Source organism: Lontra canadensis, unplaced genomic scaffold (genome assembly GCF_010015895.1).
Source record: "Lontra canadensis isolate GAN:19392208 unplaced genomic scaffold, GSC_riverotter_1.0 scaffold2, whole genome shotgun sequence".
Lineage (NCBI taxonomy): Eukaryota > Metazoa > Chordata > Mammalia > Carnivora > Mustelidae > Lontra > Lontra canadensis.
Genome location: NW_022630996.1, coordinates 44,673,973 through 44,688,916, shown reverse-complemented (window position 1 = coordinate 44,688,916; position 14,944 = coordinate 44,673,973). Strand labels below are relative to the sequence as shown.

At 36.0% G+C, this 14,944-nt stretch overlaps 1 protein-coding gene across 4 annotated transcripts in view; it reads left to right on the top strand.

Moving 5' to 3' along the window:
* Positions 1–14,944, top strand: part of KLHL7 (kelch like family member 7) — a 65,701-nt gene that overhangs the window by 18,098 nt on the left and 32,659 nt on the right. For all 4 annotated transcript variants that reach the window (XM_032873383.1, XM_032873367.1, XM_032873374.1 and 1 more), the window contains 5 exons: positions 2,378–2,480; positions 3,404–3,497; positions 3,768–3,892; positions 8,070–8,245; positions 11,454–11,628. In XM_032873383.1, coding sequence (XP_032729274.1) covers positions 2,402–2,480; positions 3,404–3,497; positions 3,768–3,892; positions 8,070–8,245; positions 11,454–11,628 — 649 coding nt within the window. In that variant the 5' untranslated portion in view covers positions 2,378–2,401. The remainder of the gene's footprint in view (positions 1–2,377; positions 2,481–3,403; positions 3,498–3,767; positions 3,893–8,069; positions 8,246–11,453; positions 11,629–14,944) is intronic.

Below are 14,944 nucleotides of genomic sequence, written 5' to 3'. Positions count from 1 at the left end.
CACAAGTACAAAGAAAATGGGATTAAAATACCACCTGGTAGTTAGAGAAAAAAGAAGACAGCAAGAAAGCATAATAAATTATGTAAAAGATTATGGCCTCTGTAAAATGAAACGTGAGTTATCAGTAATAAATATGAAGGACCTAAATCCTACTAAAAGTAATTTTAGATGGTGAGAATTTCAGATTAAGTCACACAAATCTGTGCAATATATAAGAGACTAAAAATTCAAAAGCTGAAAATAACAAATATAAAGATAACAAATATAGGTGGATATAAACAAATTGCCAGGGTTTATGTATTTTTTTCTTGTTTTATCCAGTGAACATGTATTGTCCAAAGGGTAGTTTTTGTTTAAGTTTCTCTTCATTTCACATAGGACTTGTTACCTTTCATATTCTCCAGTGTAACCCAGATCTCTGTCTCTTCCCATTTTCTGTCTGCAGATAGACTCTTCCTGAGTGGAACCTCTTTCTTTAAGTCAGTCCCGTCTCTTTGGAAACCTGTTAGTCTACATAGTACAGTTAGATGTACCATTTGGATACAAAAGGTTCCATCCATTCCTTCCATAACATTTATATCCAACTGGAGATTATTCTTAGCACTAAATTGCTGTGCAGAGAATGCTCTGATTTCTTTAACTTCCTAAAGTGCCTGTAAATCCATGCCACTAAAACTCACTATTACTGAGTATATATTTTGGAAAGGTTTTTCGCTGCCTTTCAGTATAGTTGTACATCTTCTGGAACTTCCTGTCAGCAGCCATAGACTCCTCCCTTATCTGACTTTCTTGTTCTTCTGTCCAAATTCTTTTTTTCCCTTCTTTCCTTCTTTTCTTTCCACCTTTTTTTTCTCTTTCTTTCTCTTGAGCAACTAGATCAGCTTGTTTTGTTGTAACCAAATAGTTGACCTGGTTTTGCTACCTGGTATTTTTGGTATGGTATGTGGCAAAGTCACCTAAGAACTATGCCTACTCTGTACCTCCCCCACCAAATCAAAGGAAATAAAAATTGAAAAATTTGAGACACTGTTGGGATAACAATGGCTTTAATCATAAGTAATCTGAATATAATATCTAAGCAGTAGTCTGTAGGCCTTATAAAAAAAATCTTAATGTAGCAGTAAAAGTGAAATATGTTCATCTTTTAGCCCACTATAAAATAAAAATAAAGCCCATTTCCTTTCTTGCACTGAGCATTACCATCTCACTTGGATTTTTATTTGTGGATTAATAAAGTAGAATATAGTGACTTACCTATCAGAAATTATAGTTTCTTTTTTTAAGATCTTATTTATTTATTTGAGAGAGAGAGTAAGAGCACAAGCAGATGGGAGGTGTGGGGGTGGAGGGAGAAGCAGACTCCCCGATGAGCAGGGAGCCTGTTGTGGAACTCCAGCCCAGGACCCTGGGTCATAACCTGAGCCGAAAGCAGACACTTAACCAACTGAGACACCCAGGTGACCTGTATTAATAGTTTAGTAAATCCTTAAAATTTACAAAATGTGATAGAATTTTTTTTATTCTAAAAGTATTATTTGCCTCATATTCCCAGTGCTAAAAGAGTTCCTAACATATCACAATCTCCAGATTTTCTCTGAGACTAACCTGTACATTTGATCTTCAACTTCATTAAGAAATTGAAATTTTGTTTGACAATAAAGATATTCTTTCTCCTTGAAATTCATTTTAAGTGTCCCAGTAAACCTTAAATTTTTTCATTACTATTTATTTCTACAGCATTGTAAGTATTTAATTTAACTCTGCCTTCTTTTGACAACCTAGAGTGATACCATTTTGGCCTTGGTCAGAAATCACAATTTAAAAAGCAGTTGCTATCCAGCTCCTATCAGACATACATTTGAGAGAGGTGTTACTAAGGAAAGAGTGCTAAGTGGTCATTGGGTTTGTCCATTCTGCATTCTGAATTGTTTTTGTTTCAAGTTAAAGCTGTGTAAGCTACTTTCTTGGGAAATACAGTGTGCACTTTGGGTCTTACCAAGTATAGATAATTTTTTAAAAACCCAGATTGCTATGTTTGAAAAACCATCAAGGACATTGCTCTTACTTCATTTAAAATCTCCATAAAATATCACCATGAGAAATACCTTACATTTTGTGTCAGAAAAAAATTGGTTTTTCTAAAGGATTAGTAGACTGCTTTTTTAAAGGAAGCTCAGTGCCATATTTTGATACAGCAAATCATGATAGCAACTCTACATCTCTTCTAAATGTGTCTGAGGAACAGATTCTGTGCTGGACAAAGACTGGATTTGAATAGAAAATAGAGATGAAGCATTTGTCAAGCACCGGTTTTGTATGTTTGCTAAGCCAGGCCCAGTGCGCCCCTTTTAATTTCATTTATTTCTCTCTTTACTAGAAAACGTTATGTGATGTGATCCTTATGGTCCAGGAAAGAAAGATACCTGCTCATCGAGTTGTCCTTGCAGCAGCCAGTCATTTTTTTAACTTAATGTTCACAAGTAAGTATATTAAAGTAAAACATAATATTTTTTCCATGAGAATGAGGTGGAGTCTAAATGAAAATATCTTCCTAGTTTTTAAAGCACTTAAGAAATTAAGGCCATAAAACAGTGAAGCGATTGAAAAGTGGTTGTAGTGAGGATTGAGCAAAAGAAAAATGTCCTTTCATCAGCCTTACAGGCCCAAAGCTTTTATGGATGAAGGTACAGTTTCTACTTGAATGCCCAGTTTTCTTCTTGATGTTAGATGGAAAGGCAAAGAAGAAAATAAATGTTTAGGATAATTTGTCTAGCAAGTTAAACTAAATAAAAATGAAGTATGAAATACCATACTAGAAAGAACTCTAGATTTAAAGTTAAGAACTGGATCCAAGTCCTGGTTCCTCTGTTTAGTATTATTTTATGAGTTTGATCAGGTTATGTAATATATCTGCCTCAAGTTTTCTCTTTGGTGCTCTGGCTACCTATAAGGTTTTTGGTAGAGAATGAGAGCTTTGTTAGCTATAGCTATATTTATTATAGCAGTTGCATTGCTGTAATTGTCATTGTTCTTGTAGATGTTTGCCAGCTACATCAGATGTAGTTTTGCTCATAGCAATTTAGAAGAGTGCTGCTAAAGTATTTTAGGACTTGGGGGAATACTAAGACTATTTTATGTATATTTTTACTTGGCCTTTTTTTTTTGTTTAAAGAAATACACTAATTCACTAATTTCCTAGCTTATTTTAATTTAAGGCACTTTTCAAGTGTGGAGAATTAATTTGCATTTATTATAGGAATGTTGGGCTTTCTGGGTATATTTTTTCCAGAGAAATCTCTGTCCTATTATTCTTTTCCATATTTAACATGACCTGGAATGATCTGGCCCTCAGTTAAACTAATAATAGTACTCGTGACATTTATATTTCTTCTCTTCATTTTAGCTAACATGCTTGAATCAAAGTCCTTTGAAGTTGAACTCAAAGATGCTGAACCAGACATTATCGAACAACTTGTGGAATTTGCTTATACTGCTAGGTAAGTTAAGAAGGATCATTTATGTTATAGAGAAGTAAGGTTGGCATCTATCACGCTGGAGCATTGTGGTGACAAATTGGTGTGCTCCAAATTCTTCAACATGAAAAACTACAAGGATGGGGAAGTTTGAGGAACATATGCCATACTGATGCAAGGACTGAAAAGTTTAATTTTCTGTTTAATTTCGGGGGCTAAAAGGATACGTTTTACAATAGCATTATTTAAATAATAAACTGTAGGAGATTAATATTCACTTTAACTTCTTTGCAGAATTTCTGTGAATAGCAACAACGTTCAGTCCTTGTTAGATGCAGCAAACCAGTACCAGATTGAACCTGTGAAGAAAATGTGTGTTGATTTTTTGAAAGAACAAGTTGATGCTTCAAATTGTCTTGGTAAGAAATCAAATTCCTACTAAAAACCAAACTTTAATGTGTATTTTAATTTTAAAAAGTGTGTTCATAAGTATCTTCATTTAATTTTAAAGACATTGTCCACTAGAAAATATGCTCAAAATACATTTTAAGAGATGCTTAAGGAGGTGCCTATTAATCTAGGCCTCAAGAAGCCCATTAAAAACTGTACTACAAAAAAAAAAAAAACACAAAACTGTACTACATTTTCTAAAATACAAAATAACTTTAATAATGATTTTTTATGTATCTGGAATGAAGAATAAGAATTGCATCTGGTGGTGCTGTGATATATGATATCATAAGTATGAGTGTTCACCTTTGTTGAAGCACTTAAGATGCTACAGTCCGTCTTGAATGAGAAAACTGGGGTTGCATATATTGCCTGAGGTCTTATAGCTAGTATGTGAAGGTGCTGAGGTTGGAATTTAAGTAATCTTGTTCTCAACTACTACACTATGTTGCTTCTTTACATTGTCAGTTATGCTAGCTGTTGTTTACTAGAAGACCTAAAAATCCTAGACTATAAAGTAAGATACTAATTAAGGGACTGCTATGGGGGCACGTGGGTGGCTCAGTCAGTTAAGCATTCAACTTTTGATCTCAGCTCAGGCCATGATATTGGGGTCTTGAGAGTGAGCCCCATGTTGGGCCCCACACTCAACACAGAGTCTGCTTATCCCTCTCCCTCTGTTCCTCTCTCTGCTTGTGCATTTGTCTCTCTCCCTCTCTCAAATAAATAAATACATCCTTTAAAAAGACCAGTCTCTAATCTCACCTGTGCAATAGAGACATTCTGGGATGAGTCTATTTCTCTGGGCCATAGTTTGGGGCTCCATTCATCAATAAGATTAACGTTCCTGAGATTTTACTTATTTCTCCTTATATAAATATTCTCACAAAATTTATTATAAAAAGGGAATTCAAAGAAGTTTTTGGAAGATGATGACTTAAATATTTTTCCCTAACTCCCTACCACTCTAAATTTCCAACCAGGTACTTCAACTAAAAGAAAAACAGAGTAGGGAGTGGATATGATGGTACAAAGCATACTGTGGAACCTGGAGCAAGTTTGCGCTAACCACATCTTGGGCTTTGGGCTTCTGAGGAGACCATTTAGGAGTTTTACTTCTGGATCCCTCTGTCATCATTGTTTTCAAAGCTGAGAGGAGGGACAGCATAGCAGCCTAAAAAAGAGCCTGATTCTCTCTGGCTATCAATGGGGCAAAGATAGTGGCCCAACCAGTTGAGCCAACTACACTCTCAGTACCCAAAGGAACTACTTCAGCCTGCTTTCTATTTAGCCCTGAATGTGGCTCTACCTGTGAGCTGATCAGAGAACGCTTTGTTTTTACCACTTGTCAGTTCTCTGCTGCCTAGAAGACCCCAGCAAGCTGTTTTCCACAAATACCAAAGGAACTTAGGATACCTGATGGAACAGGGCAAAAATCATACTAGATTAAAGGAAACCCAGTAGTTTGAGGGACAGAAAGCAAGGTAAACAGCCAAAATGAATGTTTCCTATAAACAAATTTAATATAAGAAGAGGAGAACTTAAGATAGAAAGGATGCATATGAAGGGGGTGGGGGGAAGCTGTGATTTTCCATGAAATTCCATTGAATTGAAAAATAGAATGGATATTCCTAAAAATCAGACTAAAGAAGATCAAACAGAGAAAACTGCCTCATGATATCAAAACAAAAATGCAAAGAAATGGAAATAATTAGTGAAAACATAAAAGATGAAAGGAAGATGAAGGGACACTGATATGAAGTAGGAAGTTCAGAAGGAACAGATGGAGGAAATGCAGTATCAAAGAAGTAATAAAACTTATTTGAGCTCAAAATAAAACCTTTACTTTTCACACCAAATTATACTAAGTACCAGACCTGATGAAGTAAGATATTCCTCTCCTAGATATATCCTAGTGATATTTTTTGCCTCCAAAATCAGGAGAGAACTTCTCTTTGGGGTGATAAAAATGCTCTGGCACTAGATAGTGGTGATGGTGGCACAACATGGTGAATAAACTAAATGTCAATAATGATAAGTTTTATGTTGCATATGTTTTACCATAATTTTTTAAAAAACCAATATAAAAAGAATTTATAAGCTTTTAGAGAGAAAGAGTATGGTAGGTTAGCCAGAAATTGGCCACAAATTCTTTCCATCTCTGTATGAGTCTTTGTATATGTGACTTTGTAGCCTTCAATCAAGAGGTAGAGTTTTTTCCCTTTGTAGCCTAGGCTTGGCCATGTAGCTTGCTTTAGCCCATGGGACATTGGCAAATGTGACATGAGCAAAGGCTTAAAAATTGATTATGCATTGGGGCTTGCCCTTCTTTGCTGCTGGGGACTCTTTTGCCATCATGAAAAGATTAGAGGCCATTTGGGGCACAGATGAGCTGTACTAGCTGATGTCTGTACCAGCCAGCTTACTTACTACGAGATAAGTAAATGAAGCCAGTCTAGACCATCCATTCCCAATTGAGCAACCAGCTAACTACAGACATAAGCTAAACCAGCCATGTTCAAAAGAACTACCCAGTTGACTCAGAGAATTGCAAGAAATAATACGTTACTGTTATGTTGAGCCACTAAGTTCTAGAGTTGTTTTTCCTGCAGCACTAGATAATTGGGGTTCCTGGGTGCTCACTTGGTTAAGCATTTATCTTTGCCTCAGGTCATGATCTCAGGGTCCTGGGATCAAGCTCTGCATCGGGCTCTCTGCTCAGCTGGAAGTCTCCTTCTCTGAGCTCACTCACATGCTCTCAAATAAAATCTAAAAGAAAAAGATAACTAATATAAAAGTTTACTTAGAAAAGAAAGAGAATCAGAGTGACATTAATTTATCTGTAACAGGAAGTTAGAAGGTAGTAGAATTCGACATGCAAATGGAGAAAAAAAATTACATTTTAAAACATTCATTGGACACATTGCTAAGACAAATATTTTTTTAAAGATTTTATTTATTTATTTATTTATTTGACAGAGAGAGAGAGAGAGAGAGAGACAGTAAAAGAGGGAACACAAGCAGGGGGAGTGGAAGAAGCAGCAGGCTCCCCGCTGAGCAGGGAGCCCAGTGCAGGGCTCGATCCCAGGACCCTGGGATCATGACCTGAGCCAAAGGCAGACACTTTAATGACTGAGCCACCCAGGTGCCCTTGAAGAATTATTTTAAAAAGAATTTTTAAAGAGGTATTAAAAATGAACTTACAGGCTATATAGAAATATATGACAATAAGCACAGAAAAAATCAAAACTTTGGAATGTGACTCAAGTATTTCTTTAAAGAGAATTTGTAGTCTTCAAATACTTCCAAATAAATGCATTTATTTTTATCTCAACAGAGTGGTCTACTTGAAGAGGTAGAAAGGAAAAATTTTTACACCTAATGAAAGTAGAAGAAAATACCTTTTTAAAGTAAAATTAATAAAATAGAAAAATAACCCTAATAGACTATAGATTGGCCAGAGAAACAAAAGCTAATTATTTCAAAGAATGGTATAAAATACCTAACAAGTCTAATCAAGAAGGAAAGATGAGGGGCCTCTAGATGGCTTAGTCAGTTGAACCTCCAGCTCTTGGTTTCGCCTCCAGTCTTGGTCACAGGGTCCTGGGAGCAAGACTTCCCCACCCCCAACCCCAGTTAGCCAAATTGAATCCATCAATGAATATCTTTTTAAAAATAATTCTTTACCAAAAAAAAGTAATAATAATAATACTTTGCCACCCTGGTGTGAGATATTGGTAGTGGAGGAAGTTGTTTGTTTGTGGAACAGGAGTATATGGGAACTCTGTACTTCCTATTAAATTTTGCTATGAACCTAAGACCACTGTGGAACTTAAAATCATATCAAAATTTTCTTACACTAGAATGTTCTAAGCTTATTTTAAAATTTATTTACAAGAGAAAATGACACTGGCCAAGAAAAAATGTGAAAAAAATTGAAGGGGCTTTTCCTACAAAGTATCAAAATCAGCCATACTTAAGTCAGTATGGTATTGGCATAAGAATAAACAAATCAATAGAATAGAAAAGGATCCAAATTTATGAAATTCATTCAGCCTTGTATTTCTGGAGTCATATTTTATCTTCAGTATATGTTTGGGGTTTTTTTAAGTCATTTTCTATTCATTTACTTTCTTCTGTATTTAGGTATAAGTGTGCTAGCAGAGTGTCTGGATTGTCCTGAATTGAAAGCAACTGCAGATGACTTTATTCATCAGCATTTTACTGAAGTTTACAAAACTGATGAATTTCTGCAACTTGATGTCAAGCGAGTTACACATCTCCTCAACCAGGACACTCTGACTGTGAGAGCAGAGGATCAGGTGACTAAATTGTCTTCCCACATTTTTCTTAGTAAAAATATCCTTATTGATTTCTTATGTTTCATGTTTGGATACATGACAAGGAAAAGAATCATATTAGGAGAGAATCTGTTCTTTAAACAGAGTATTCCAAAATCGTTTCATAGGAAAGTAAATCTTGGGTGCTTGCAAGGGCTTTTTCTGTCTGAGAGGTAGGCCATTTGGTAGAAGTAAAGTTTATTGGATACCATGGTAGGAAGAATAATGCTTCCCCTCCAAAGATATCCACATCCTAATCCCCAGAACCAGTAAGTACCTTACATGGCAAGTGGGACTTTGCAGATGTGGTAAGTTAAAGATCTTTGAGATGAAATTATCTAGGTGGGCGCAGTGTAATCACTAGACTCCTTAAATGTGGAAAGGGAGGCAGAAGAGTCTGTGTCAGAGTGATGGGATGTAAGAAAGACTTGGCCAGTGATTGCTGGCTTTGAAGATGGGAGGAAGAGGCCACAAGCCAAGGAATGCAGGCAGCTGGGAAAGGCAATGAAATGCTTTCTCCTCTAGATCCTCAGGCAACCCTACTGACACACTGATTTTAACCCAGTGTGACACATTTTTACTCTCAAACTGTTGGAGGTGTAAGCTGGGTACAGGCATTTGGGAGCTAGGTGGTCCAACAGTAACACTTTGATATGCAGACATTTAGTTAATCCCTCTTTTCAGTCCCACACCCTTCTCTGTATTTGAAGGCAGTAAATTTATGATAATTTGTTACAGCAGCAATAGAAAACTAATAGAGGTACTATAAGATCATAAGCCTTGAGTTACTTTTCTTCTAAAGATAAAAGATTTGCACTGAGCCATTTTTGTCTGGTCTTAATGGCCCAGAGTCATTGGTTATAGTAGTCTGCAAATTGACAAGTTGGACCTGGAAGACCTGGCTAGGCAAACAACAACAATAACAAACACAACCACACTTCTCAGTTACATGACTAAAATTAACTGACTTACATGCATTATGGAAAAGGAATTTAAAAATAACTTTAGTCTGAAGAAAACCTGGCAAATGGTATCCACAGATCATCAGACCTGATGAGCACTACATATAGGTTAATATTGTCAATGATAAGTCATGTTGATATTATGTACCCTTAATATAAAGTAAGGAGAATGGCATGGCACCTCTGTGGTCTTCCTCTGAAAAAACTGTAATTCTGGTCTAATGAGGAAAACATAAGACAAACCCAAATTGAAGGACATTTTACAAAATATCTGACTAGCAGGGGCACCTGGGTGGCTCAGACAGTGATCTCAGGGTCCTGGGATCGAGCACTGCATCAGGCTTCCTGCTCAGCAGGGAACCTGCTTCTCCCTCTCTACTGCTCTGTCTGCTTGTGCTCTGTCTCTGTTAAATAAATAAAATCTTAAAAAAAAATTTTTTTTTAATAAAAATAAAAAAAAAATACCTGACTAGCACTCAAAACTGTCGAAGTGATCGGAAACAAGGAAAGTCTGAGAAACTGTGATAGTCTAGAAGATCCTAAGGTGACATAATGAGTAATGAGATGTGGTATCTTTTATGGGTTATGGGACAGAGGGAAAAATTAGATAAAAAACTAAAGTTTTGGAAGTATGGACTGTACTTAATAATTGATTTGTTAGTTGTGATAAGAGTATCTTGCTACTATGGTGAGTGCTGTGAAGTGTGTAAACCTGGTGAATCACAGACCTGTACCCCTGGGGCTAATAATATATTATATGTTAATAAAAAATAAAAAATTTATATATAAAAGAAGAGTACCTTGCTAATAATATAACATTTTAACAGCAGGGTGCAGGGTATATGAGGACTCTTCACTATCTTTGCAACTTTTTTGTAAATATAAAACTTTCCCAAGATTAGAAATTTATTTTTAAAAAAATAGGCCAGTTCCCATAAAAAAATAATTCATATGGAGATCAGAACTTAGGCCATATTAACACTAACTCCAACTGAACCAACTTAAGTAGCTCAAACAATTATGTGGCAGACTTTTATGTTTATGAAATAAAAGGTGTGTTATCAGTGTGTTTAAACTCATGATTTGTGGGGCACCTGGCTGGCTCAGTTGGTAGAGCATGGGACTCTTGATCTCAGGGCTATGAGCTCAAGCCCCATATTGGGCACGGAGCCTAATTTATTTACTTATTTATTTATATTTATTTATTTGAGAGAGCACATGAGCAGAAATAGCAGAGGGAGAGAATCTCAAGTAGATTGCACCAAACGCAGAACCAACTCAGGGCTTGAGCTCATAACCAAGAGTAAGATGCTTAACTGACAACGCCACCCTGGGGACCCCTGCGCATGGAACCTACTTTAAAAACAAAACAAAACTAGTAATTTATAAATCAAATTGTATTGATAAACTTGGACTTGTTTGGTAAAAATAAATGAGTGTTATAGTACTATTTTGAAAACAATTTTTATATAAATATCCTTTAAAATATAGAATTTTTATATTGTAAAGTTTCTGGAAAACAGGTATCAATTCATAATTAGGAATATTGTATTGAAATAAAGTCATAGATGACCTTCATATGTCTTGGGGTGCAAACCTCCCCCTGAGGAAATTAGTCTGTGTTCCTGGTACCGAGTGAACATGTATTGAAACTATCATTAACCAGTAGGTGTCTTTCCATTGAAATGTACATCACAGCTCCTTCTGAGAAGAAGTTACTTTCTTTTTTTTTTTTAAGATTTTATTTATTTATTTGACAGACAGAGATCACAAGTAGGCAGAAAGGCAGGCAGAGAGAGAGAGAGAGAGGAGGAAGCAGGCTCCCTGCCGAGCAGAGAGCCCAATGCAAGGCTCCATCCCAGGACCTTGAGATCATGACCTGAGCCGAAGGCAGAGGCTTTAACCCACTGAGCCACCCAGGTGCCCCCAAGAAGTTACATTTTGTTTTAAAAAATCATAAATTCAGTATCCTCCCGTGATTGCGTTATATAGTAGTAATTAGTTCTAAAAAATATCTATCTACAAGAGTCATTAGAGCAGTGGGTAAACTATTGTGACGTACAGGCAAGTATTTGGGAATGATAGAAAATATCTGAATAAAATATTGGGAATAAGTGGTTGTATCTTCATGAGATCCTCCCCCAATCTTCAGTATGAGAATAAATAGGTAATTGGAAATGTTGCTGCCTTCTAAGAACTTTATTTACTATGCTTTTTTCCCTCCTTAGGTTTATGATGCTGCGGTCAGATGGTTGAAATATGATGAACCTAATCGCCAGCCATTTATGGTTGATATCCTTGCTAAAGTCAGGTTTCCTCTTATATCAAAGAATTTCTTAAGTAAAACGGTACAAGCTGAACCACTTATTCAAGACAATCCTGAATGCCTTAAGATGGTGATAAGTAAGTTGCCTTACTGTCCATTCGTAACCTGATCGTATAGCTAGTTTCTCTTGAGCTTAAAAACTTTAGAATGGATCAGACTCAGCACCAGGGAAAAACATTCAAGACTTAGCTCTTTTAGATACTTAATCCACAGGGGTTGTCAGCTCTTTACTTGGAGGAGACTTACATAAGCCCTTATTTTATAGGGACACTGTGATAGAAGGTAAAAATTATTTATACCTTGTTTTCTTTTGTGTATGATAGCTTTCATGCTCTTCATTACTGGTGTTTCATTTTTTATATTAGTCGACCAAATAGTGTAATGTGATCACTTTTTCCTTTTTTTTTTTTTTTGGCCTAGAACTAATAGGTGCCATACTTTTTCATTTACTTAGTTTTTCTTGACTTGGAGGCTAAATAAATGTTCCTCTGTAAATGTTCCCTAATAAAATTGTACAATTAGACAATCTGTTGCTTTTCTTTTATTTCTTGGAAACATCCTTCATAGAGCCTTCTTTCTACGTATTCCAGTATGAACTGTTTGCACTCTAACCTTAAGGCACACTTACCTTAGACTTCCCTTCTCTGCCATCCTGGATGTCCTTTCACTTCTCTCGTAAGTTAGACCCACTGTCTTCCTGAACCCCAGGTGTTCCCTTTTCATAAGTCTCTCTATTGAATGGAATGTATCCCCTGAAAGCTTCCTGAGAAAGTATATCTGATAGTAAATATTTGGAGACTACATGAATCTCATGTCTTTATTTTACCATAGAGAGTTGAAGGATTCTTAAACTGGGTATAGAATTATGTTGAAAATCATTTTCAGTTAGAATTTTGAAGGCAGGGGCGCCTACGTGGCTCAGTGGGTTAAAGCCTCTGCCGTGGGCTCAGGTCATGATCCCAGGGTTCTGGGATCGAGCCCCACATCGCATTGGGCTCTCTGCTCAGCGGGGAGCCTGCTTCCTCCTCTCTCTGTGCCTGCCTCTCTGCCTACTTGTGATCTCTCTCTGTCAAGTAAATAAATTAAATCTTTAAAAAAAAAAAAGAATTTTGAAGGCATCGCTCCATTATTAACTAGCTTCTGGTGTTATTTTTGAGAAATCTGTCAAAATCTGTCAGTCTGACCCACTTATTTTTTTATTCCTCCTTTGTAAGCATTTAAAAATCTTTGGAGGTGGGGGTGCTCCTGGGTAGCTTAGTCGGTTAAGTGTCAGGTCTTGGTTTTTGCTTAAGTTCTGATCTCCCGAGTCCTGAGATCAAGCTTGGCCTCAGGCTCTGTGCTCAGCAGGGAGTCTGCAGCCAAGCATCTCCTTCTGCCCCTCCCCATCTTGTGCATGTGCATGCACACGTGCGCGCTCTCTCCTCTCAAATAAATCAGTCTTTAAATAAATAAAATCTTTTCTCATATCCCTGATGTTCTTCTGGAAGTTCACAATAATGTAACTTGATATGCCTCTTTTTCTTTTTTTTTAAGTTATCATGTTGGGCATTTTCTATCTTTTCAACAGATTTCTTTGTTCTCTGTTACTGGTATTGTGATTCTTCAGCAATTGAGTCTCTAATCTTGTCTCTCTTGTTACCCATCTTTGCTTCTTTGTTCTGTCTTCTGAGAGATAGCCTTAATTTTTTTATCAACACTTTTATTTCAGCTCTTTTTAATTTCTGCGAGCTTTTATTTTATTCTCTGGTTTCTTATTTCATGGCTATAATATCTTATCCTGAAGTAGCATTGTAGTACCTTTCATGCTCTCTTGTCTGTGTTTTCTGTATTACCTTTGAATTTTGTTTTTCTCTGTTTGTTGCTATTGGAAGCTTTTCTTAAATGGTATCATCTGTGAGTCATATTTATAAGACTAATTTATTATTAAACTAGTAGATAAGGCAGTATATGTGCATGGGCTCCTTACCTCTTGGGCTCAACTGCAGGGTAATCATTGTAAACACAGTTTCTTAATTGAGGAGCCTTCAAATGTCAGTATCTGTAGATACTTTCTCAGGTAGCTAGGTATAGACAGCTGGGTATAGACATTGCTTGGTAGGGAGTATCTTGATACATAAACTTAGTCCTTGTCTTCAGGTTCATACCCTTCTCTGTGTGATTCCTTGAGACTAGAGTATCTCCAAAGACCAGTCCTCACATATCCTACAGTGGAGAAGGCATGGCAGATTACCTGACTGTGTAGGAGACCTGGCAGTTCAAATGTTGTTTATTCAGAATTTTAGAGTTCTCTTATCTTCATCCCCACCCCACTTTCTGGGATACTTTTTATCTCCAATTAGGAATCTTTCCATGGTTCTACAGGATAATTTGGCTTGCTTCTCATTGGCATCTCCTTCCACATCCATTTCGGTTTAGCATTCTATCTGCTACCTGTCTTCATTAACTAAGTTTTAGGGTTACAAACCTATTATCAACGGTAGAGTTTGTGTTTGTTAGTTGCTTCCCTGTTGTCTGGGATGGCTTTTAAGAGAAGCGGAGAAAAAAAGGTCTTAAAATGGCACATTCAATCTCAAGTTCTTTTATATTGTTAAATCTGAATCTGGCTTTAGAGGTTTAGTTGGAAATGTCTTCCTTATTCCAAGATGATTTTTTTTTAATTTTATAAATTATTCTCATGCACTTAATAGATTTCTTCTTTTCTCCTTTTTTTTTTGTTTAATTTTAAAACTTATACCCAACTGAAATTTATTTGAATAAATAAGAATCTAGGTTATTGGGTTTTTTTTCCTTTGTAAGTCTGGCAAGATGGCCCAGTATCATTATCGAATAATTCATCTGTTCCCACTGATTTGAAACATCATAAACTAAATTCCCACTTATCTATACATACACAAAAATCAGTTTCTCTTCCATTTCATTCTGGTACCTTTTAATTATTGTTGTACCTCATTTAAATTCTATATCCTGGAGAATTTATAATTTTCTTCTTATAATTTATACACTTAAAAAATTTTTTAGATATTTTTGTTGTTGCTATTATGAATTATATATTTTTCTTTGTATTAGTTATTATTGATCCCTTTTAAAACTTTTTTCAGTTGATTTCTCTTTTTCTAGGGCTTTAATTTTTTATCTGCTATAATGATAATTCTAGCTTTTCCCCCTATTATCTTGTTACATTGCCCTATTACATTAAACGGCTTTTTCATGACAGTGTTCAATTAACTGATAATGGTGATAAATGGCAGCCTTGTCTTTTCCTTACTTTAATGGGAATACCTTTAGTTCTAGTGGTGTGGACATGGGTTTTGACTGTCATTGGCTTATGTATGTGTGTGGTACTTAGGTGGATATGAGTGGAGTGGATAGTAGGTGTCTATAATTAAGAAAGTA